Genomic DNA, 25,309 nt, shown 5'->3' on the forward strand with positions numbered 1-25,309 from the left:
CAATTAATTGTCTTACATACACACAAATTTCAAGGTGATGTACAAATAGCAAAGAAAAAAAGGGGGAAACGAAAAACTATTTGCTTGGTGCTGAGCGATGTCAGCACAATGTTGGAGTCACACTTAGAAAGGGGAAGCTTGTAGACCACAGATTTTTGGAACCCCTTCACCCCTCCTCTCCTCCCCCCCAATAATTGTTTATTGAGTTTTAAATAATTTTATACATATAAAACATAACCGTTTCAAACATTAAAATACAAGGTTCTTTTGAACCTTCGGATCTCCTTCCCTCCCTCCATGGGTTCCATGTATCCATTTGTTATATAACCACAATTATCATAAATAATTCCACATTACAAGTGTCATTACATCCCTGTTTACAGGGGTAAATTACATATTTCAATAAATTACGTATTTACTCCAGTCTTTAGAAAATGCTTGCATCTTCCTGGTTTCGGATCTTCCCCGTCAGTTTTGCCATCTCCACATACTCCATCAGTTCACCCCTCCTTTCCTAAATGCTTGGGCAACTAAAACATTTACAGCCGTATCAGCAAAGGCATTTCTCACCAGGTCCAAGTCCTCTTTGGGTACAGTGTCCAGTTTTGCTATTTTGCCCTGGAACTTCTTGGAAAGGAAGGACGACACTTCTCGGTCACAACCCTGAAGAGACAACCAGGCATCAGCGATGCTAAGAAGAGAGGCCACAGGCCCAAACCCCACACAATCATAATTATTTCCGCACGCTCTATCCTCAGGGAACAGTTGCCACGTAGTATAGTCTAAACAATTGTTATAAGCTGGATTTTTTTACCCTACCTTCACCATAAGGTCCCAGAATTACAGCATCAGAATCAGTTAAAACAATTCACAGCTAGAAGACTGGAGGGGATCCTATATCTGTCTACCAGGTGTCAAAGGTCAGCCTTGTACACTGTGGAGGAATTTAGGCCAATGGAAGTGGTCCACTCAAATCAAGTGGGAAGCTTTGCCTTGCTGGGCCTCCCTGTTGATCTGAGAATGCAACTAAAATGTGCCCAACAATCTCCTGAAATTGGACATTGCAGTAGTGCTAGGCAAGCTTCAGAGAAGACACCCATTGCTGATTATTATTACTTATTTCATTTACACCCTAGCAGTCCTCCTAAAAGAGCAAACACATCCATAGTCTTTCTTTCTTTATTTTTTTACAGTTTAAAAACATGCTATCAGCCAGTTATCTTAGGGCTGCCAGGAACAGTGCATGTCAGCCATCAAATGCCCGGGGGGGGGGGGGAGAGAGAGAGAGAGACAGGACATGGATGTTTTTAATCTCCTCCTGGACGTCTACAACAAGGGAAACAAACACACTTCAGCAGGAAGGGCATTCCTCAAATGGGGAACTACCACCGAGAAGTCCTTGGATGCGTCTCTTCTGACGTTCCTTGGACGTGACCCCGCTGTTTCCCCAAGAGGGAAACTTCCAGTCCCTCCGCACAGCCTTAAACGCCTCTATCAATGCGCACCCCCATTTTCTAAACTGAAAAGCCCCCAATACTGCAACTTATTCAGAAGTCATGTGTTAAGCCCTGTGATGTGTTAACGCCAGCTAGGCAGCCCCCGGTGATGGCACCAGCAACAAGGCCTCACCTGCCCAACAAGATGGTTGATATTGGGATATTTTTAGGTATTTGGGTCCCAACCCATTTAGGACCTTATATGCTAGTATGAGCCCTTGAATTGGGCTCAGAGGCTCACTAGCAGCTAAGCTCCTCATTGAGAGCCCTTCATTTCCAAGGAACCCCTTCAGTGTTAAATCACAAACCAAGCATAGTGGCCATGAAACCAGAGCTTTTTAGCCTGCCTCATCCTTCCTTGTATGACATGCTTACAGCTTAAGCATTTCAAATGGTGGAAGGGTTCAATTCAAGGATTGCAATTTCAGGTACAAGTCTCTGGGATGTCTATACTAACCTTTTGGGTTGCAATGTAGAAGTATGGCCTATAGGGCAGTGCCACCTAGGAAACAAACAAAAAATAGTGAGCCCCACGCAACCATACATTACGAAAGCAGGGAGGAAAATGTACTGAAAAGTTTTCCGGTGCTTAACTTTTCTGTGGAAGATTTTCAATTTTTTAAGTTCAGTAGCAACAATGAATTGTAAGTACAACATCAGGCTCAGTTGACAGCTTAGCTTTGTTTACGAATAGAAGTTAAATAAATAGGCCAAAATAGATCACTCTCTGGGTTCTGGGCTCACGAAGACATAGTATGAAAACCACTGCTCTGCAGACGCCCACATTGATAGGGAGGCAAGAAGCTTGATTTGGCGTACGTTAAAATGTCCCACCACCTCCCCACCCTGCTCCCTCCTCAAATTTCCAGTAAGCTCTTAATTGGTCTGCCATTAATTGGTCTCACACTGCTCTGTTGGACTCACCTTAAACCTGCTTCCGTCCTCCTGAATGAAATAGTAATCCACAGCGCTGACCAAACGTTTATCCTCATCTAACACCTCCGTCTAAATCAGACAAGGGCAGCAAGATCAATCAGACAGACAGACAATGCCATTTCCTCAACATAGGACTCTTCATTTTACGTCTATATTGTTGTCTGACTCCTTACTTGTACTAATCTGCGACTACCAATAATAGCAATGTTTCACCTTGGAGCAAGATTCTCAGTGTCCTGGAATCACATCATTTCTTGAAAAAGAAATTTTCATTTTAATTTCATGTTGTTGTCCCTTTATATCGTTTCAGGACTCAATTTAAGCGAAGAGTTACATCAGCCATGAGTTTATTCACACTTATCTTTTGCTCCGCTCTATGTCTAAGTGTTTTCATTTGCCCTGAACTTTCCCTGCGAAAACCCACTCTTTAAAGTTCAATCAGAGGAAACATCAATTCACGTTTTCCATGAATTTAACATTTGCTCTGATTGAGCTTTAAAGAGCGAGTTTTCATGGGGAAAAGTCTGGAGGGGAAAAAAAGGGTGCTCAGACATGAAGCTTTAAATTGCGGGCCACGCCTGGAAAGAATGGAGGAAAAGTAACCACGGATAAGCCATATAAAACTTTAATTGTGTGAAGTACTAAGCTGCCTGTGTGGTGAAATGAAGGCTCCAGGCTGTTTAGGTCGACATTGAGAAATTCTTGAGTAACATTAAGGGCAATCTGGGGTTTGTTGCACCATACAGTGTATTACTGTGATGTCACCCCGACAGGACAAGTGAGTGGGGCTAAGCATAATCATGCAATGAACCTTATTAGTAGATTTTTCAACTGGGGCAGTAAAATCAAATGTCATTTTCTGTCCCTATCTTAGCCAACTGCAGACAATATTCATTCTCCATACTGAACCTTCCAATGACGCCGTCTTTGGAATGGCCTGCTCTTAACTCAATTTCTCACACCTCCCTCCATGGCAACCACAGAAATAAACTAATTTAAGCATGCTATTGTTATTTCATTTCTTACAAGGAACTCAAGGTGGCATCTATGGCTCTCCCTGTCCCCTTTTATCACCAGAACAGCCGAGAGGGCATTTAAACCCTGGTCTCTCAGGTCCTAGCCCAATACTCTAGCTGCTGCTGCTGCACACAGGCTCTTTAGCAAAACAATCACGTATGAGCTTTACACATGAGATGCTAAAGGAAAACGTGCCGGTACCCACAGGGTGCATGTTGATCAACCATCCTGTCCTTTCGCCTGGTTCTTTCATCCTCTCAAACCCGAATTGCGCATCGATCTTGTCAGTCCACTGGGTGCGCTCCAAACGCTTGAGGGCAGAAAAAGAGGCGCTATCATCCCTGTGGCAAGAGAAGGGAAGAAACATCAGCACCACATAAAACAGAAGCTGGAGCAAACACTGTGAACAGTGAAAAGGAAAAAAAACTTTTGCTACACAGCTTACCGAAGTGGTTGTAGCCAGGGACATAAGTGGGTTCCCCATGACTCAACTTTCAAATAAAAAAAGGAAAAACAGGCTTCTAGTCCTAAAGGCTGCAAAAATATGTTTGAATACCCCATAAGCTAGAAGCAAATAGATTTACTAGTGGTTGGAGATAAAAATACTTTATTCTCCAACCAGCGTAAATAACTGTATTTTATAATGTAAAATTGGCGTGGGAATTACTCACGCTTACTTAATTTACCTTATTACTGATTTTCACAAGCTGTTCTGAGCTTTTTCAGATAAAGCAAGACACAAAATGCTTCAAATAAATACATATAATGAAAAATAAAAACTGATCACCCATGGCAACAAAAAACAGGTTGTAGGACCAAGAGCCGAAAAATTTCAAGGGTGAGGGAAATTCAATCTGTACATGTTCTCTGTACACACTTTTGTTTGTGTTTATTTTACAGGCTGGTGTTTACTTCAGCTCTAGGTACTATAGGAAAAACCCTTTGCAGGCATCCGAGACGCCTTCATTTGTTGACAAAATGGCAGGTGCTCTTTGACATTATTTTATTTAGTTAACAGATTTTTAAAACCACTTTTTAGGCAAAAATGCCTTCCAAGGCAGTTTGGAGTCATATACAGCACAAACCCATTAAAAAAAAGTAAATAATGAAACATTTAAAATATCCATTTCTAACCAAGTTATACGGTAACTTACTACAAAATAAACGTGGAGGGGGGGAGCTTAAAAATAATGCCCACCTTGCATATTTTAATTATTCCCAATGTCCATAAAAATCTTGTTTAAGGTAAAAACATTCCTGTTCTCCCAGGCCTTTGGCTAATTAAATAACATATGGCCCTTTAAACTGTATGTGGGGGTTTATTGACTTGTTTTGTTATTACGTTATGCATCTTTGTGTTTTTATATTGTAAACCACTCTGGGATCCTTGGATGAAGGGTAGTATAGAAATATAATAATATACATAAATTAATTAAATTAGCGTGCAACGGGGCTTGTCTGATCCCACTTGGGATCGATGGGAGTGAGGCACTATGGAAAAGGTTCTGGCCTATAGCTCCTTCTAGTAGTTAAGGAAATCCAATCTGGGATACATTTTCAGGTTCATATACCCAGATTATTATTATTATGAGGTTACAGGGAACCAGGCAGAGGGCCTTCTAGGTAGTGGCGCCCACCCTGTGAAACGCTCTCCCATCAGATGTCAACTATCTGAAATAAACAACTATCAGAAATAAACAACTATCTGACTTTTGAAGGCAGCCCTGTTTAGGGAAGTTTGTGAAGTTTGATGTTTTATTGTGTTTTTAATATTCTGTTGGGAGCCGCCCAGAGTGGCTGGGAAACCCAGTCAGATATGTGGGGTGTAAATAAAATAAAATACAAATTGTATTTATACCCTGCCCATCTGGCTAGGTTTCCCCTGTCACTCTGGGGAATTTAATTTTATTATTATTATTATTAATTGAATTTATATACCGCCCTGTACCCGGAGGTCTGAGGGCAGTTATTTTCAATGTTCTTACACAAATGCCAATCCCTTTCCCAAGAAATACACTATGAGTATATACGGGTTCCTGTGATCGTGAATGCACTCTGCACATGTACAGAGGATCCACAAATGCCAATCCCTTCCCCAACGGATTCGGGAGAAATGCACTCTGCACAAGTTCAGGGGCAACCCTGCAGTTGCGGCGAACGCACTCTGCACATGCTCAGGTGCTCCCCACCCGCCCATAAAAGCCCCAATTCCTGCCAAATGACACTCTGTACATGTTCTGAGGGGGCCCCTCCGCCCCCCTTTCCTCACCGCGGCGGCGCCTCTCCCTCGCCGCCTTCTGCGGGGGCCTCCGTTCCCCACCGGCGACGCCGCCCGCCGCCTCTCCAATACGCCATCCCTGCCAGACTGAGTTTCGCGCGCTCTCAGAAACCGCGCGAGATTCCCCGTTCCCGCGAGCGAGCAAACAAGCGCGCGACCCGCTGTCATCCGAGAGCCGCCGCCAATCATAGTTCCGCCAGTGGGACCGCCCCTATCCTCCCGCAGCCAGTAGGAGAAGAGGAATCAACCCTGAGGAGAAAAGAAAGAAAGAAGTGGCTCCGCCTTCCCGCTTGCTGTCAAAGTCTCCTCACAAGCAGGGCTAGCTCCTCCCCTACGCACACCACCCGGCTCCTTATCCCTCTTTTCATTGGCTATTTTTTTCAACTCAACTAACCGTCCCGCCCACATTCGCGTCCGGCTCCGCCCCCTCCCAGGCGCAAAAGTTTAGGACTCTTGTGTGTGACTGTTTCGCCTGCTTTCTACGCCACGCCCACTTATTGTGTCGTAATGCCCGCCCTCTCCCCTCTGATTGGCTCATTTCGGGGGCAGATACCGCTGAATGGGCGTGGCTAGCCCAGCTTCTCGGTGGCAGCCGCTGAAGCGCATGCGCAGTGGATCTCCTGGAGCGCTTCTTTCTTTGCTCTTCCGTCCGGCTCGTCTGTGCGATGTCTCCGGCGCTTTCCAAGCCCGAATCGGGGCCGCTGCCCCAGAAGCTGCTAGCGCGCTACTTGCTCCTGCTGCGCCTCTACCCTGTGCTCACGAAAGCCGTCTCCAGGTGCGTGGGCTGCGAACCTCGGCATGCTTTTACTCGGGAGTAAGAACCCCACTCAACTCAATGGGATTTACTCCCGAGTAAACGTGTTCTGGAAACAACTGTTGCGGTTCAACTAAGTTCTAATGAAGGAGACCCGTTGGAATGAACGAAACTTAGTGATGTCCATTAACTTCAATAGGTCTACTCTGAGTAGGGCTGACATTGGATCCAATCCGCGGAAACTGCATTTGCTGCGGAGAAATACCTATTTAAGTCTGTAGGGCTTACTCCCGAGTAAGCATTCAGTCAGGTGGCTGCCCAGGAACAGCCTCCTGTTACCTTAAAACTTAATTTCTTAGGAAGCAAGTCCCATTGAACTTAGTTGGGGCTTACTTCAAAGAAAGCATTTCAGAAGCCGGGTAGTCCTGTTTTAGAATCATGCAGTCTTAACTCATGCGGAGCAGGACCCCATGGCATTCAGCAGGACTTACTTCTGAGTAGCCACTGTGAATCACTAATCTTGGGGTCCTAGGCATGCAAGTTCTGTTGAACTCACTGGAAATCCATTCTAAGCAAAGCAGGTTTTCACTGGAAATCCATTCTAAGCAAACTAGTTTTGTCTGTCCATTTTTAAAGAATCTTCTTTTGCTTTTTGAAATACATGTTATTTGTTTGTTAAAATGCATGGCAGCGCTGGTGGAGGGTGATGGGAGTTGTAGCATTTCAACAGCACCAGTTTGGAGGAAGGTGGCTTAATTCTTCTGTTTGCAGAGATGGGCCAGGGCACTGTATCATTTTCTTGCAAGGAATCTCCTGACTTTGCCCTTCCTAGAACTGAGCGCTGGTTGTCACTCTCCCATGTCAAACTATTTTATCTTCTTACACTTATATGCTGCCCTTTGCCCCCAGAGCTTGTTTTGTGTTATCAACTATTGCTGTTGCCAACGGTCAGTGTGTTTATTTCGTTCATCACCTCCTTGCGACACCCTTGCAAGGAAGGATAGGTTGAGAGCGATTGGCCTGAGGTCGCCCAGCGGTGGGCAGGGATTTGAAGCTGGTCCTCACCCCTAGACCTAGGCCGCATTCACGCTGTATATTTAAAGCTCAACTGTACCACTTTAATGTTCAGTCGTTTAGCCGCGTCCGACTCTTCGTGACCCCATGGACCAGAGCACGCCAGGCACTCCTGTCTTCCACTGCCTCCCGCAGTTTGGTCAAACTAATGTTTGTAGCTTTGAGAACACTATCCAACCATCTCGTCCTCTGTCATCCCCTTCTCCTTGTGCCCTCCATCTTTCCCAACATCAGGGTCTTTTCCAGGGAGTCTTCTCTTCTCATGAGGTGGCCCAAATATTGGAGTCTCAGCTTCAGGATCTGTCCTTCCAGTGAGCACTCAGGGCTGATTTCCTTAAGAATGGATGGGTTTGATCTTCTTGCAGTCCACGGGACTCTCAAGAGTCTCCTCCAGCACCAGAATTCAAAAGCATCAATTCTTTGGCGATCAGCCTTCTTTATGGTCCAGCTTTCACTTCCATACATCACTACTGGGAAAACCATAGCTTTTACTATACGGACCTTTGTTGGCAAGGTGATGTCTCTACTTTTTAAGATGCTGTCTAGGTTTGTCATTGCTTTTCTCCCAAGAAGCAGGTGCCTTTTAATTTTGTGGCTGCTGTCACCATCTGCAGTGATAGTCCTGGCGATTAAAGAATCGTAGGAACTGTAGTTCTGCATGCTGAGATGTCACCTCTGCTGTATTTTTTTGGGTTGGGCATGTAAAGTCTGCAAGCCGGCTTTAATTTGCATTGAAAGGTTCCATCCCAGGACCAACAGGTTTATTTGGAAATAATCTCTGGTAGTTCAACTGTTTGAAAGATCTCAACCTTCAGATTAGAACCTTCTGTGAAACTTCAGCAGCGTCTTGCAGGACTGGTTTCACAACCTGATCCAGCAGGCTGAATGGAGCAAGATTTGCCCAACTCCACATTGCATTGTTGTGGAAGCCAGATCCTAAGCCTGAGAAACTGGTCTTAACTGGGCTGAAAAGGGCTTATGCACCCAAGTATGGTTATATAGGATAACAGCCTTAGCCTGGACAGCGTTCCCAGCTGGGCGCAAGAGTTGTTTCGTGAAGGCAGCCCTGTTTAGGGAAGTTTTTAATGTCTGATGTTTTATTGTGCTTTTAGTTCTGTTGGGAGCTGCCCAGAGTGGCTAGGGAAACCCAGCCAGATGGGCGGGGTGTAAATAATAAATTATTATTATTATTATTATTATTATTATTATTATTAAGTGTTGAAAACAGGCTTTCTAATGAGCTGGGTCATGTCCAGCTTCATTCATGTAGCTGTTAATTCCATTTCCCCAGAGTTTGCCTAACTGCTAATTCCCACATTGTGCTTGAGCTTTCACACGGCATAAAAGCCACTTCTGGAAAACTAATGTGATATATAGCATGTTTAACACTCATTTCCGTGTTCCTTGATTCCGGGGGGGGGGGGGGAATCCATCGGTAGTCCTCGTAACCTGGGACTATTATTATTAACCTGGCACCATCATCATCCTCATCATCATCATCCCACCTTTCCCCCCAGACCAGGACCCAAGGCATCTTACACAAATTAAAGCTAGACAGATAAAATACAAATAGCTAAAATCATATAAAAGGTAATCTTTAAAAAGTAATTAAACTAGAATAGAGTTTAAACAGTATATAACACAAATCTATTGAAATAGAGATAACAAAAACAGCACAGCACTCTTAAAAGTCCTTTCATTAGAAAGAAAGAAAAAAAAGACAGTTCGCAAAGGCCTGTGGGAATAAAACAGCCTTTGCCTGCTGGCAGAAAGAGAACAAGGACAGAGCCAGTCTAGCTTTTCCTGGGAGGGAGTTTCACAGTCTGGGAGCAGCCACCAAGAAGGCCCTTTTCTGTGTGCCCAGCAAGAGCGCCTGTGTGGGTGGTGGGATTAAGAGAAGGGCCCCCTCCGGAGTTATCGGAAATCAGGAAAAATCCTTTAACAGAAGCACAAAGGGCAGAGGATTAGCATCAATGCCTAGTGATGGTCTTTATTACATCACACCATGCCCACTGATGTGAGGGTGATTCTGTGTGACTTATCAGTCAAAAAGCTGCAGTTCCAGATAAAGTCACAAGATATAGGCCACAATATACAAATGGAAGATTGGGGAAAGTTATGGAAAAATAATTTAAAATTTACGGATTGTATATTGCTGAAAGAGAATTACAGTGGTACCTTGGGTTACATACGCTTCAGGTTACATACGCTTCAGGTTACAGACTCTGCTAACCCAGAAATATTACCTCGGGTTAAGAACTTTGCTTCAGGATGAGAACAGAAATCATGCAGCGGCGGTGCAGTGACAGTGGCAGGCCCCATTAGCTAAAGTGGTGCTTCAGGTTAAGAACAGTTTCAGATTAAGAACGGACCTCCGGAACAAATTAAGTACTTAACCCGAGGTACCACTGTATATGACAATGATGTATAGGTGGTATATTACACCGGTGAAAATGGCAAACATGTGTTGAAAAAGTTCCAACAAGTGCTGAAAATACAAAGAAAAGGAAGGTACCTTTTTCATATGTGGTGGAATTGTAAAATAATTAGAAATTATTGGGATATGATTTATAATGAAATGAAAAAAACGTTCAAGATAACCTTTGTTAAAAAGACCAGAAGCGTTTTCATTAGGTATTGTAGGTCAAGATTTACCAAAAGACAAGAAGAATCTATTTATGTATGCGACAACAGCGGCTAGAATTTTATTAGCTCAAAGATGGAAAAGTGATGAAATACCAACGAAAAACAATAGCAAGAAAAGTTGATGGAATATGCTGAAATGGCGAACCTAACTGAGGGACTCAAAGATAAGGACAACCATGACTTCAAAAAAGATTGAGAACCTTTTATGATGTATTTACGGAAACAATGCATTGAAATGAACTCACTTGCAGGATTCGAGTAATACACTTACAATGGACAAATATAAATAGAAAATAGAAATATGAGGTTAAAATGTTAAGAATAGACTAACATGGTACAACGTTCATTTTAGTACATAAGGCATATAAATTATATGCAGAAGAAATAAATACAGTGGTGCCTCGGGTTAAGTACTTAATTTGTTCCGGAGGTCCGTTCTTAACCTGAACACCACTTTAGCTAATGGGGCCTCCTTCTGCTGCCGCACCGACGGAACACGATTTCTGTTCTCATCCTGAAGCAAAGTTCTTAACCCAAGGTACTATTTCTGGGTTAAAAGAGTCTGGAACCTGAAGCGTCTGGAACCTGAAGCATCTGGAACTGAGGTACCACTGTATGCTATAAACCAGAAAGAGAAGTGGGGGGGGGGGTTAACTGAAAATGTAAAATATAATTTAAATTTTTGATTATGCTAAAACTTGTTGTAAAATCTTAATAAATATAATTTTTTAAAAAACAACAACTGCAGTTCCATGATGTAACAAGCACCGCAGTGCGAAACGAAAGTTCGAAAAATGGGATAGACGCTCTTGCCTTATAATCAGAAAAGCAAATGCAATGCTCCCCAAAGCTGAATGCATCCTCTGGCTGAATAGATGACTTTCTTTGACAGAGTATTGAGCAAAAAGTGCTTGAGTTCTCAAGGGCTCATTTGGGTCCCCTTGCCATCCATCTCTTGAGAGCTCTTGCAGATATCAAGATGAAGGGGTTGGGAGTATTTCCAAATCCCAGTAACCCACGCTTCTGTTGATCTTTTTGTGTTTTGCACAGGGGCTCACCTGGAGAAAGGGGTGGGGCAGAAATTAGATTCCTTTCTCATATCATAGAATTGTAGAGTTGGCAGGGACCCTGAGAATAATCCAGTCCAACTCTCTGCAGTGCTCTCAGGGATAATGGGAATTGTAGTCCCAAAAATATCTGGAGGGCCAAGTTTGCCTATGCCTGCTCTAGCCAACTGAGCTATCCAGGTTAAAAGTAAACCTTCCCGAAATCACACTTTCGGGAACAATGCATGAACCGAAACTCAGCCATCCGTTGAAATTTGTGCTTCTCTGAATTTTGCAATCTGGTTCTCCAACCAAGTAATGTGCTCAGAGATACATTGACTAGGGTAAAGTGTGGGAAGAAACACATACGTCAGAGAAACTAACCAAAAAAAAGTGTTCTGTTAGATTGCACCAGGTTGGGCAAAGCTAAATGAGATGGACCTTTGGTCTGGTCCAGCGAGGCTGCTGTTAAATCCAGGACGAGTTGTAGAAGTGTGTTAATAATCTCCCCAAGTAACCTACAATTGCATGAACTGACTCACTCTGAGATTCCGAGCAGTTATGATACTGGCCTCTGTGTTTACGAAGCCAGTTTGCCAAATTCCTCTTCTTTGAACCTGGGATTTTAACTAGATTTTAACGCTAGAACTTGTGGACATCCTATATATAATTTTTTTAATTAGTTTTTTAACATATCATTTTCAACAGTAAGTAAACATACTTTTACATCTTGTTCAATTTTTTTTTACTTCCATCAGTCCTGTCTGAAAATTTTCCAATCTAATCTCTTTGTATACATTTCTTATTTTCCCTATTCACATTTCAAACTCATAACCAATATCTCTATCTTTTTCTACTTTGTAACACTTCATATATTTCTCCTTACAAAACTTCTTCTAGTCCTACTAGTGAAATTTGTTGATTGCAGTTGCTCTTCAAATAATTCATATACTTCTTCCAATCTTCTGTAAATCTCTGGTCCCGCAGGTTTCGAATCCTTCCTGTCGATTTGTCCAATTCTGCATAGTCCATTAATTTTGTCTGCCATTCTTCTTTTGTCAGAATTTCTTCTTGCTTCCATTTCTGGGCTAACAATACTTTTGCCGCTGTTGTTGCATATAAGGACAGTTTGACATCTTGTCTATTAATGTCTTGGCCTATAATACCGAGTAAAAATGCTTCTGGTAGAACTCGTGGACATCCTATGAAGATTGGAAGATTCGGGACTGAGAAAAGAAATGACTTCTTCGATTAGCGCATAGTTAAACTGTGGAACTCGCTGCCACAGGAGACAGGGATGGCTAGACCAATTCATGAATGAAAGGACTATTGATCGCCATTAGCCACAATGGCCTCTCCATCACTGGAAGACAGCAAATGCTTCTGAATACCAGTTGCTGGAAACCACAGGAGGAGAAAGTACTGTTGTGCGCTGGTCCGACTTGCAGGTTTCCCTTTGGGGCAGGATCCTGACCCAGCAGGCTCTTCTCGTGAGTGGCTTTGTTGCTTGACCCAGGCTGGCCTCTGAGACGCTCTCTCCTTTCCTCCCTGTAGTGCGGTCCTCTCGGCCCTTGGGAGTTTCCTGGCTCAGATCATCGAGAAGAACCAGAAGAAAAGAGGTCTGGATTTGGCTGGTCCTTTGAGGTTCTTCATCTATGGGTAAGTGTGGGGGCCAGAATGTGGGGCCCCATTCTTCCGAGGGTGGATCTGGACAGGTTTGCAAAGCATGCTGTGCCCGCTTGGAAATATAGGGAGGTTGGCAGGGCCACAGCCAGATTTCACACGCCACATAGTTAAACTGTGGAACTCACTGCCACAGGAGGTAGCAAGGCCCACTAACTCGGGTGGCTTTAAAAGAGAATAAGGCTACCGATAGTTACTATGCAAGGCAGTAACGCTTCTGAATGCAATTTCCTGGAAACTGCAGATGGGTCTAGTGCCCTTGTTCTTGGGTTGTTCTTGGATCCTGCTTCTCACTGTGAGAACAGGATGTTGGACTATATCAGGGGTCTGCAACCCGCAGCTCTGGAGCCGCATGTGGCTCTTTTACACCTTTGCCGCGGCTCCGGGGCGGATACTAGTGAGGGGAGGTGCATTGTGCGCCCCGACACTCCCCACTGCGGCAGGCGCTGTACTGGCTGTGACGCCGCATGGGGGCGGTGCGTGCGTTAGTCACGCACCGTCCCGACGTCACCTTCCCGCCCGCCCACCCGCTATATTGTAAGGGGCATGTACGCTGGTCACTGCATTGAAAGGGGGCATGTACACTGGTCACTGTTTTGAAGGGAGTGAAGAACACACACACACAAAAAAGGTAACTTGTTAATTTAACGTTTATTTCTATGAGGAGGAGTAATTCTGAGGGGTCAAACAAAGAAATAATAAAGAAGTGACAAAAAAGTTATTTTTATAATGACGAGTTTTGCGGCTCCCAGTTTTTTTTCTTTGGAAACGGGTCCAAGTGGCTCTTTTTGTCTTAAAGGTTGCAGACCCCTGGACTAGATAGACCATGGACCACAATCAGCAGTAGAGCTCCTTTGACATTCTTAACCAGCACAATTGGAATTTGCCCGGGGGGGGGGGGGCAACAAGGATGCCCCTTTCCCCATATACATTGCAACCACTGACCTGCAGCCAAATATTTATCTGGCAATGGCTGCCCTTTAGAGTCCCCTGCCCGTCGTTGGCACCCTCCAAATGCCCCTCGCTGCTCTCTTTTTGGTGAGCGCTGAAAACAATTTTTGCTTAGCCCAGCTGAGCCAGACATGTCGAATTGACACGTTTTATTCCTTGTTACCTGCTATTGATTTTAATCACCCGTTGAATGCTTTTGAATTCCCGTTTTTAAAAAAATCGTTTTTAACATCGCTCGGAGGTTTTCTGACGACCAGGGTTGTGATGTAGTAAAATAATCTTGCGAAATAGTGAACAATCCCTTCTCCTCTTAGCAGCCAGGAGGTTGCATGATATCACAGCAGCTCAGCGAATGGGGGAAGCTTATGGGTTTTGTTGCTGGGGTTTAAACTGTCTGGAGCCGGGTTTTTACAGTTAAGCTGATATTTTTTGAAGAGGCAGAATGATGTCTGTATGAACAGTGTACAATCTCCCTTCCTGCCCCCTCCCCCTTCCTGCTTTTCCAGGTTTTTCTTCACTGGGCCACTGAGCCACTATTTCTACCTCTACTTGGAGCGATGGTTCCCATCGGATGTGCCAGTTTCCATCGCCAAGAGACTCCTGCTGGACCGGCTTGTGGTGGCCCCAGCCTTCCTAGTGCTTTACTACTTCATCATGAACCTGCTGGAGGTATATCCCTGGGTCTGCCCTGTGATGGAAAGGCTTGTGCCCATCAGTTGATGCTCGAATCAGGGTGGCGGTGACGGTGGCTGTATGTGGAGCAAGCTTTTCTCCTCTTGCTCAGGAGGGTAGTGAATGTCAGGAGTTCAGCCTACACTTGAGTAGGACCTTGGCAGAGACACATGCCCGACTGGCATGTTCCCTCCCTCCTGGTCGATCTTTCGGGAGCTTCATAAGCTTTCTTCAGCCCGAACATCACAGCGCCCGATGCCAACCGACACCGGCACACTTAGGGATCCGCAGAGTTTGCGCATCATGCGTAACAGACCTCAGCAACTCAGCGTTTTGGCTAATCTACTTTATTTACATATAAACACACACGGAGCGCTGCAACGTGGCTCCCTCTCTCTCTAGCATCAGACAGCAAAAAGAAAAAGAACAAAGGACAATACTTCTACTTCACGGAACACAGTAACACAAATATCTTGTCTCCATCACTTCCCGCTCTGTGGAGTCGAAACATACCACGTCATGTGAAAGACAAACAATCCTATGACTGCAATCACAGAGCAGGAATGCTAACAGTGAAGTGTAGGTGGGTTCCCACAAGGCAAGGCACAGTGATAACAGCAAGAACCATTCTTGAAATAACAGAACTGGGCAACAGGGGCAAAACAACTGCTTATATACGTTTCTGAAGGCCTGGGCCACTCCCACTCCCAACATGATTGGCTGTCTAAACTTCCAAGCTGCGAATTGTGACTCAGAGTTTTAAGGGCCAATGGCAGAGGCCCAAATCCTGAAATGTTCTGTGATTGGATATCATGTTTTGAATCAGAACACAGGGGCTCAGAATCCTTAGTCCAGACTCAAGCTCAGGCAAACACAGACCACTGAATACATAACGGGTAGGACCCGAACGAAGGGCTTCAAGATACAAGAAAGGTGATTCCAACTAAATGCCAGGAAGAACTTTCGGACTGTAAGAGACGTCTGACAGTGGAGTTTGTGGATTCTCATTCACTGGAGGTTTTTAAGCAGGGTCTGGGTAGCTACCTGTTGTGGGTGCTTTAGAGATCGCTGCATTGCAGGGGGTTGGACTAGATGACCATTAGGGTCCCTTCCAACTCTACGATTCTATGATTCTAAAAAGCGAATCCCTGAACAACGTAGGTCCAGGGTACCTCAGGGACCGGCTGAGCCCTTATATCCCAACTAAATCGCCGAGATAATCTGCAGGAGCACCACTGGTCATTCCTCAAGTTGCTAAGGCTCATTAGACAACAATAAGAAACAAACAAACAACAGCAATAACCTTTAGTATCGTTGGTCCAGGCTTGTGGAATATCCTGCCGGTAGAGATTCAGCAGGCATCTTATTTTAAACACCTGCTGCAGACTTTTCTGTTCTGTCAGGCTTACTATGCGAGCAATTAAGAACGCATCCTTCAGGCAATGATGTCCGTTTTATACGGTTTTAGCTTAGTTTATTATTGCTCTGTTTTTCTTTTAATGATATAGCAGTATACACTTCTTTTTTTTTAAAAAAAGAAATAAATAAAATGTAAACGACTTGGTTTTTGCTGATAAAGTGGTGTTATAAACCTTGTTGAATAACTTATGTGAATCCCGGGCCAGTTGTTTCTCTCTCTTGGCCTGAGCTGCCTCACAGGGCTGTTGTGAGGCTAGAATGCCAATAATAATAATAATAATAATAATAATAATAATAATAATAATAATAATAAATTATCCCACCCATCTTGCTGGGTTTCCCCAGCCACTCTGGGCGGCTCCCAACAGAATATTAAAAACATGAGAAAACATCAAACATTAAAACCTTCCCTAAACAGGGCTGCCTTCAGATGTCCTCTAAAAGTCAGATAGTTGTTTATTTCCTTGACATCTGATGGGAGGGCGTTCCACAGGGCAGGCGCCACCACCAAGAAGGCCCTCTGCCTGGTTCCCTGTAACCTCACTTCTCGCAGGGAGGGAACCGGCAGAAGGCCGTCAGCTGGACCTCACTGTCCCGGTAGAATGATGGGGGTGGAGACGCTCCTTCAGGTAAACTGGGCCGAGGCCATTTAGGGCTTTAAAGGTCAGCACCAACCCTGGGATCTGGGTTGGCTGGGACTTGAACCACTGCAGAAAAGGGGCAGGACATTCCCCTGGTCCACCCCCCTCCCTCGAGGCCTCCTCTGGCTCAGTTTATCCGTGTCTTTCAGGGGAAGGATACCTCTGCTTTTGTCAAAAGGATGAAATCCAGCTACTGGACATCCCTCAAGATGAACTGGAAGGTGTGGACGCCGGTCCAGTTTATCAATCTGAACTACGTGCCTATGCAGGTGAGAGGACTCGCTTTTCGGTCAGGGGGGGCGGTTCCCACTCCGTGGGGTGCTGAGTCGGGGGGGGGGAGACCCACACGATTCCCTCCACATGCCCCAGGCATTCAGTCCTCGCATGCATGTCTCCCAAGCGGTTCAGGGTACATCCATGAAAGTATCAGTCCTCTTAGGGCTGGGATAACCGGGAGCTTCCAGATGCTGGACTCCAAATCCCATCAGCTCTAGCCAGCATGAAGGGCAGCCGTGAATGATGGGAGTTGGAGGCCACCGACACCTGGAAGGCCACAGGTTTCCCCCATCTCTGAACTTATAGTGCATCTGGTGTTATGAAAGGTAGCCATGGCCGTAGCTCAGTGAGAAGGCAACTTCCTTGTGCCGGCTTCAATCCTTAGCCCTGAGAGAGCTGCTGCCAGTCAGTGCAGACAGTACTGTGGGAAATGGGCCAATGGCCAGTGGCCTGACTCGGTAAGTCAGCTTCCCGTGTCTTAAAGGGAATGGCTGTAGCTCAGTTGTAGAGCCAGGGCCGGCCCAGCCATGAGGCAAGGTGAGGAGACTGCCTCAGGCAGCAGAATCCACTAGTGCAGCAGATTCCAATGTAGATCTTTATCTCTCCCCTTGTTCCTGATGTAGAATCATAGAGCCATAGAATTTTTAGACTTGGGAGGGACCCTGAGGATCATCTAGTCCAGTGTTTCCCAAACTTTGTTGTTGGACTACAACTTCCATCATCCCTAGCTAGCAGGACCACTGGATAATACTACTACTACTACTACTAATTTATTATTTATACCCCGCCCATCTGGCTGAGTTTCCCCAGTCACCCTGGGCGGCTCCCAATCGAGTGTTAAAAACAATACAGCATTAAATATTAAAAACTTCCCTGAACAGGGCTGCCTTCAGATGTCTTTTAAAGATAGGATAGCTGCTTATTTCCTGAAGGGAAGGTGTTCCATAGGGTGGGTGCCACTACCAAGAAGGCCCTCTGTTTGGTTCCCTGTAACCTCACTTCTCGCAATGAGGGAACTGCCAGAAGGCCCTCGGCGCTGGATTTCAGTGCTGAACAATGGGGGTGGAGACGCTCCTTAGGTATACTGGACCAAGGCTGTTTAGGGCTTTAAAGGTCAGCACCAACACTTTGAATTGTGCCGCATTCTGGATTAATTGCAGTTTCCGGGTCACCTTCAAAGGTAGCCCTACGTAGAGCGCATTGCAGTAGTCCAAGTGGGAGATAACTAGAGCATGCACCACTCTGGCGAGACAGTCTGTGGGCAGATAGGGTCAGCCTGGATGATGGGAGTTGTAGTCCAAAAACAGCCAGAGACCCAAGTTTGGGAAATGCTGATCCTAGTCCAACCCCCTGCAGTGCAGGAATAGGCATCTGTTTCCCCACAGGGATCAAACCTGCAACCTTGGCGTTATCAGCACCCATGTAGATCTTCACCCACCCTTTCTTCCCTGCCAGGGAAGGGCTCCATTTTGTGGTTTGCCAGAATGCCTTGGGCTGGCCCTGGGTAGAGCCTCTGTTTTGCATGCAGAAGATCCCGGGTTCAGTCCCCGACAGCACCTCCAGGGAGGAGAACGTGGTAGGTCAGAACTTAAATTCTAACCAAATTCCTCCTCAACACAGTTCCAGGTGCTGTTTGGGAACCTGGTGGCCCTCTTCTGGTTTGCCTACCTGGCCTCTGTGAAGAAGTGACCCTGCAGGAGCTGACGGTCGAAGAAGAAGCTGCTCTTCATGCTTGATAAAGTTGCCTGCCGGGGCAGGCAGCGGAGGACGAGGGACTGTGCTTAGAGAACTGATTTGCTGCCTGCCGTTGCACAGTTACTGTCCGTCACTCTTCTGCTCCTTGAGGAAAGCAGGGATGGGAATGGGATGCGCTGTGCCATCTTCCAGCTGGGTCCTTCTGGGCCCTGTCACTTTAACAATCACATCTGGTACACTACGTTTATTAATTTTGTTTCTCATTTCTTAACATTTAGTTTTTCTGGGGGGGACAGACAGCAGGCAATAACTCTTTTTTTTAATGGTGCTTTAATGGGAATGGTTTAAAAAATGTGTACTGGAACTGGGAAAACCAGCACAAGCCATTTTATGTGCGTGTTTTTAAAAGAAATAAAATTGAGAAGATTAATCTCTTAAACGATAAAAGGGGGAAATTACTGGTTTTGCTGAAGAGGTGAGATACCTGGCTAGGGGGTGGGGGGAAGGATGTGTGAAAAGGATTGCAAGCCTATTGTGAGCTGAAGGTGAGCCAGCAAAGTGAGGCTGCTGCAGAAAAGGTGAGTGCAATTTTTAGGCTCCATTAACAGCAACCTCAGATATGCAGAAGGACACAACTTTGATGGCAGAAAGTGAGAAGGAATTAAAGAAACTCTTAATGAGGGTGAAAGAAGAGAACGCAAAATATGGTCTGAAGCTCAACGTTAAAAAAACCTAAGATCATGGCCACTGGTCCCATCACTTCCTGGCAAATAGAAGGGGAAGAAATGGAGGCAGTGAGGGATTTTACTTTCTTGGGCTCCATGATCACTGCAGATGGTGACAGCAGTCATGAAATTAAAAGACGCCTGCTTCTTGGGAGAAAAGCAATGACAAACCTAGACAGCATCTTAAAAAGCAGAGACATCACCTTGCCAACAAAGGCCCGTATAGTTAAAGCTATGGTTTTCCCAGTAGTGATGTATGGAGGTGAGAGCTGGACCATAAAGAAGGCTGATCACTGAAGAATTGATGCTTTTGAATTATGGTGCTGGAGGAGACTCTTGAGAGTCCCATGGACTGCAAGAAGATCAAACCTATCCATTCTTAAGGAAATCAGTCCTGAGTGCTCACTGGAAGGACAGATCCTAAAGCTGAGACTCCAATACTTTGGCCACCTCATGAGAAGAGAAGACTCCCTGGAAAAGACCCTGATGTTGGGAAAGATGGAGGGCACAAGGAGAAGGGGATAACAGAGGACGAGATGGCTGGACAGTGTTCTCGAAGCTACCAGCATGAGTTTGACCAAACTGCGGGAGGCAGTGGAAGACAGGAGTGCCTGGCATGCTGGCATGCTCTGGTCCATGGGGTCATGAAGAGTCGGACACGACTTGCTTGACGTTTGGCTTCCGAAAATCATTTGAAAACCAGAAGACTCACTTCTGGGTTTCAATTGTTTGGGAGCTGATTTGTTTGGGAGCCAAGGCATTTGAGATCCAAGGTACGACTGAATAATAAGCAAAAGGAAAAAGAAAGATTAAAACACACATCAGCATTCTGCATGACTGCATCAAAGCTAAATATTTTTAGCAGGTGCCAAAAACCGCGCAGGGAAGACCAGTGTGATTGTTATGGCTAGAGATATGGGAGGCCATGCTCATATCTCCACTCTGCCAAGAAGCTCCCTGGTTGAACTTGGGCCAGTCTCCATCTCTCAGCCGAACCTACCTCTCAGGGCTTGTGGTGAGGCTAAAATGGGAAGGAGGAGCACCATGCTCCTTGGAGGAAAAGGTATTGAACTAAATAAATAAAGCTGCCTGCCTGCCTGCTGTCAATAGGCAGGGAGTTCCAAAGTTCACGTGCTGCCACACTAAAAGATTATTTTCTTACAAATGTGGAAGCGCTATTACACGACAGCTGTAACTATGCCAGTTCCGCTGATTTGCTGAATATATGCAAAATAGTACAGTGGTACCTCGGGTTACATACGCTTCAGGTTACAGACTCCGCTAACCCAGAAATATTACCTCGGGTTTAAGAACTTTGCTTCAGGATGAGAACAGAAATCGTGCTCCGGCGGCGCGGGGGCAGCGGGAGGCCCCATTAGCTAAAGTGGTGCTTCAGGTTAAGAACAGTTTCAGGTTAAGAACAGACCACTGGAACGAATTAAGTACTTAACCTGAGGTACCACTGTAGTAATATTCTGCCTCTTAATGTTGCTTATTGAGCCATTTTTTTCAAAAAATAAGCTATGTTAGGGTTTATAGAGAAAAATACAAAGCTTAATATCAAATATATTTCCCTCTTTTTTATGCAAACTAAGACTTTGTTCTAAATACAATCAAAGCATAAAGAAGAAGAAAAAGGGAGAGTGAAATGAAGAGTAGAAAAGAGGTTCGAAGAGAAAGAAGGAATAAAATCCAGAAAGTAAAGGGTTTCCCATTCTTCATCTGTCCACTGTATATAAACAATATTCACTTCATCCTTGAGACTGTTTCTGATGGGCTTTCCCAGCTCCCCCAAATCTGCTTGCCATTTAACCCCATAAAGCCCGCATCCCATTTTGGAACAAGAGCCAGCAGCTGGACCAAGTTGGTATTAAACACCCAATTGGTATTCTGCTGATCTGCAGGCTTCTGTTCTTTTTTTCACCAATTAAAGAAGCTTCACATTAAACTGCAACAGGATATTGGTGGGGTCAGGGCTTGGAGGGACGGCAAGAATCTGGTTCCCCTATTAGCATGAAGGCAGATGGGAAAGTGTGTGGGGTGTGTGTGTGTGTGTGCATTTCAGATGTTAGAAGAGAAGCAGGAACACTTTACTCCAGCCACTTTCTCCATGGCATGCAACATTTTATAAAATTAAGTCAAAATATCCAGAAGCTGTGCCTCTTGTAAACTGGCCTTGTCAGTTTCTCTGTTCCGTTGATTTGTACGTTGGTATGTAATACAGCAAAACATTACAATAGCGAAACAAAAAAATAATGCAAAATGCCCGAATAATGCTGAGAGCATCTAAAAACATTTATAACACTGTCACAATATCTTCACAGCTAATAATTGCAAATTTGCCAGTAGGGCTGGGAGATATATCAATATATCGTCCAAAATCAGTTTGAAGTCTGTGTTGCGTTATCAGTTTCATAATTTTTGGCTTCTCTATGTAGCTTGAATCGTGGGTGCGTGCTGTGCAAAAATCACAATGTGGGAAAAACCGTGAAGCCAGCTAATGCCTCTACGTAGCTCCATCCATATTTCAGACATTGTGATATATCAGTATATCACAATGTTTAGCTGGCGATATGATGTTGAAAACCAGATATTGCCCGGCCCTGGTTGCCAGGAACGGTATCTTTATATCAGTGCAGGTCAGAAAAATCTACTATACTGTCTGGCTTGCCTAGTGCTCTTGCATGGAATGTGTCCTTTTAAAATGCACCTGTGGGTTATTTGTGGGGCCTGCCTGGTGTGCATAGTGTGCATAGGAATTCGTTCATTTCCCCCCCCAATATAGTCCGGCCCCCCACAAGGTCTGAGGGACAGTGGACTGGCCCCCTGCCTAAGAGGTGTAAAGGTAAAGGGACCCCTGACCATTAGGTCCAGTCATGGCCGACTCTGGAGTTGCGGCGCTCATCTCGCATTATTGGCTGAGGGAGCCGGCGTAGTACAGTTTCCGGGTCATGTGGCCAGCATGACTAAGCCGCTTCTGGCAAACCAGAGCAGCGCACACCGTTTACCTTCCCGCCGGAGTGGTACCTATTTATCTACTTGCACTTTGATGTGCTTTCGAACTGCTAGGTGGGCAGGAGCAGGGACCGAGCAACGGGAGCTCACCCCGTCGCGGGGATTCGATCCGCCGACCTTCTGATCAGCAAGTCCTAGGCTCTGGTTTAACCCACAGCGCCACCCCCATCCCTGCCTAAGAGGTAGGCACAGGCAAATTGGTGGCCACTCTGTGCCTCTCTTCTCTGTGATGAGGCTGCCTTATTCTGTTATGGGTCTGCAGAGCTCACGCTCTCGCTGCTGGATCGGATCCAGATCGACACAAAGAAGGGGAGCAATATTTTGCCCATGGCCTTTTGAGGAAAAGGAGTGGCTGTTGCTCAGCTCTACCACCAGGTGTCAACCTTGCTCCACTTAAAGGCCAGCAAAGAGTTTCTAAGCGTTCGGGGAAATCGGCAGCAAAACTCTGCTTCTCCAGAAAGCAACCACGGTGGCACATCCCATTTATTTAGGAACTTAAAAGGATTTCCTGCAGCAGGGCATGGTGTGAGGAATGGAGGGTACAATAGAGGGACTGCGTGGGCCAGGAACCAGGAAAGGGTTAATAAAATTTAGCATTGATATAAGAGTTTCTAAGCGCATAATAGGTTTTGTTCAAATACAACAGCTTTGTAAGGTAGGCCAGTATTATCCTCATTTTTGCAGATGGAGGGTTGATAAGAGAAGGGCATAGCTCGAAGTCTTCATAGTTAGAGGACGCATTCAGACGGAGACCTCCTGATCAATGCTTCAATTTTCAAAGCCAGTGTGGTTCATATCTAACCCCCTGTCTAGTAGAAGGCCAGCAGCCCGGCCGTGGCTTGGCTCATTTGCTTGAGTGACCTGTAGCAAATATTCTGCAGGCACCTTAAGGTAAGGAAGCCTTTTAATGTGTAATGCTTTATTATGTTTTTATATCTGTTGGAAGCCAATAATAATAATAATAATAATAATAATAATAATAATAATAATAATGATGGTACCATCACCGGGGGCTGCCTGATTGGCACTGACTTGTGACAGGGCCTTTTGGGTGGTGGCTCCCCAGCTGTGGAATGCCCAATCTAGAGAGGTGCGTCTGTCTCTGTCATTTGATTTCCAGGAGGAATTCCTGTTCACCTAGGTTCATTTGGCGCCTGGAGAATACTGTTCCTGGGAGCCCTGGGATCACTGGGTTGAAGGATGTTTTAAGTTCTTTTTCATTGCTAATAATAATAATAATAATAATAATATTTATACCCCACCCATCCGGCTGGGTTGTCCCAGATATTCTTTTGTTGCTGTTTAGTCATTTAGTTGTGTCTGACTCTTCGTGACCCCATGGACCAGAGCATGCCAGGCACTCCTGTCTTCCACTGCCTCCTGCAGTTTGGTCAGGCTCATGTTTGTAGCTTCAAGAACACTGTCCAACCATCTCGTCCCCTGTCATCCCCTTCTCCTTGTGCCCTCCATCTTTCCCAACATCAGGGTCTTTTCCAGGGAGTCTTCTCTTCTCATGAGGTGGCCAAAGTATTGGAGCCTCAACTTCACGATCTGTCCTTCCAGTGAGCACTCAGGGCTGCTTTCCTTAAGAATGGGGAGGTTTGATCTTCTTGCAGTCCATGGGACTCTCAAGAGTCTCCTCCAGCACCATAATTCAAAAGCATCAATTCTTCGGCAATCAGCCTTCTTGATGGTCCAGCTCTCACTTCCATACATCACTACTGGGAAAACCATGGCTTTAACTATACAAACCTTTGTTGGCAAGGTGATGTCTCTGCTTTTTAAGATGCTGTCTAGGTTTGTCATTGCTTTTCTCCCAAGGAGCAGGTGTCTTTTAATTTCGTGACTGCTATCACCATTTGCAGTGATCATGTAGCCAAAAAAGATACTCTTTTAGACCCTTTTAAGTAAGCCGTGGTTAACAATTTCATTGGCCTGCATCCCAACTGAGTTACTTTCAGAGAAGACCCACTGAAACGAGCTGCCTGTGGATTTCAAGGAGTCAACTCTAGGAGTATGACGTAGAGACAATCCACAATATTGATACAGCCATTGAGAGCTAGATGTCGAGCCACAGCGAAGAAAAGAATGAATAATGAAATGAATGGTTTGGATTGGAATACCCTCTTTGCGTCATCGACAGAAAGGGCTGTTTACTTTCCAAGTCATCGATTTTTCTGCCTGTGGCTCATGTATGTAACACAAGCTTATCAGCCGTAGCAGCTGAATGGAACTAGCATGTGAGAAGCAGGATAACTCTGCTAAGTTGGACTCAGGTTCCCTTCCATCGATTTCCCAGTTTATATTAGATAAAATACGTGTTAATTAAACCAAAAAGTCATGAGTGTTATTGAAATTCTCTTCCCCCCCCCATCCCCGGTTTGCGTCCCTTTCCAAATACATGTCCATAATAACAGTTCTTAGCCTGGATTCCTCACGTCCGAGGCCTTCAAATCTCTTTCAGTCCCTCTCCGCCTGTCTTGTTGGTAGTCCTTCATGTTGGTCAGTAAGCTTATCAGCCGTAGCAGCTGAATGGAACTAGCATGTGAGAAGCAGGATAACTCTGGACACCAAACACTTTGGAGATTGGGTCCCAGGGGAAGGCTATAGCTAGAGCATGACCTTTCCATGCAGAAAGCTTGAGGTTCAACTCCCAGCATCTGCAGGTAGGGCTGGGTCCTGGGAGGGAGCACTGCCTGAAACCTTGGAGAGCTGCTGCCGGTTGGTGCAGACAATACTGACCTGAAACAACAACAAACCTCTGGTTATGTGAAACATATTCAATAAACACACAAGACGCAACTGGCTGTACGTTTATATAAATAAGGTACACTATCCATTTTATTAAAGGGACACAGGTGGCGCTGTGGGTTAAACCACAGAGCCTAGGACTTGCCGATCAGAAGGTCGGCAGTTCAAATCCCCGCGATGGGGTGAACTCCCGTTGCTCGGTCCCTGCTCCTGCCAACCTAGCAGTTCGAAAGC

General features: G+C 45.2%; 2 protein-coding genes across 2 annotated transcripts in view; one reads left to right on the forward strand and one right to left on the reverse strand.

Annotated features, from left to right (window-relative positions):
• POLE (DNA polymerase epsilon, catalytic subunit) overlaps positions 1 to 25,309 on the reverse strand; it is an 81,126-nt gene that overhangs the window by 49,856 nt on the left and 5,961 nt on the right. The window contains exons 3-7 of the mRNA XM_082202967.1: positions 5,719 to 5,976; positions 3,655 to 3,790; positions 2,421 to 2,501; positions 1,954 to 1,998; positions 571 to 663 (exon numbers count right to left, since the gene is read on the reverse strand). Coding sequence (XP_082059093.1) covers positions 571 to 663; positions 1,954 to 1,998; positions 2,421 to 2,501; positions 3,655 to 3,790; positions 5,719 to 5,804 — 441 coding nt within the window. The 5' untranslated portion in view covers positions 5,805 to 5,976. The remainder of the gene's footprint in view (positions 1 to 570; positions 664 to 1,953; positions 1,999 to 2,420; positions 2,502 to 3,654; positions 3,791 to 5,718; positions 5,977 to 25,309) is intronic.
• PXMP2 (peroxisomal membrane protein 2) lies at positions 6,334 to 19,031 on the forward strand. The gene is made up of 5 exons (XM_082203541.1): positions 6,334 to 6,502; positions 12,802 to 12,906; positions 14,388 to 14,550; positions 16,763 to 16,882; positions 18,510 to 19,031. The coding sequence occupies exons 1-5, from the start codon at positions 6,393 to 6,395 to the stop codon at positions 18,576 to 18,578; spliced, it is 567 nt and encodes a 188-aa protein (XP_082059667.1). The 5' UTR covers positions 6,334 to 6,392; the 3' UTR covers positions 18,579 to 19,031.

Source organism: Podarcis vaucheri (assembly GCF_965113315.1).
Source record: "Podarcis vaucheri genome assembly, chromosome: 16".
NCBI classification, from domain to species: Eukaryota; Metazoa; Chordata; class Lepidosauria; order Squamata; family Lacertidae; genus Podarcis; species Podarcis vaucheri.

Excerpts from the sequence above, each read along its gene's own strand:
- PXMP2 (XM_082203541.1), top strand. The coding sequence starts at position 6,393 with ATGTCTCCGGCGCTTTCCAAGCCCGAATCGGGGCCGCTGCCCCAGAAG. Across the intron at positions 6,503-12,801 it reads CTCACGAAAGCCGTCTCCAG|TGCGGTCCTCTCGGCCCTTG; the intron begins GTGCGTGGGCTG and ends TCCTCCCTGTAG. Across the intron at positions 16,883-18,509 it reads TGAACTACGTGCCTATGCAG|TTCCAGGTGCTGTTTGGGAA; the intron begins GTGAGAGGACTC and ends TCCTCAACACAG.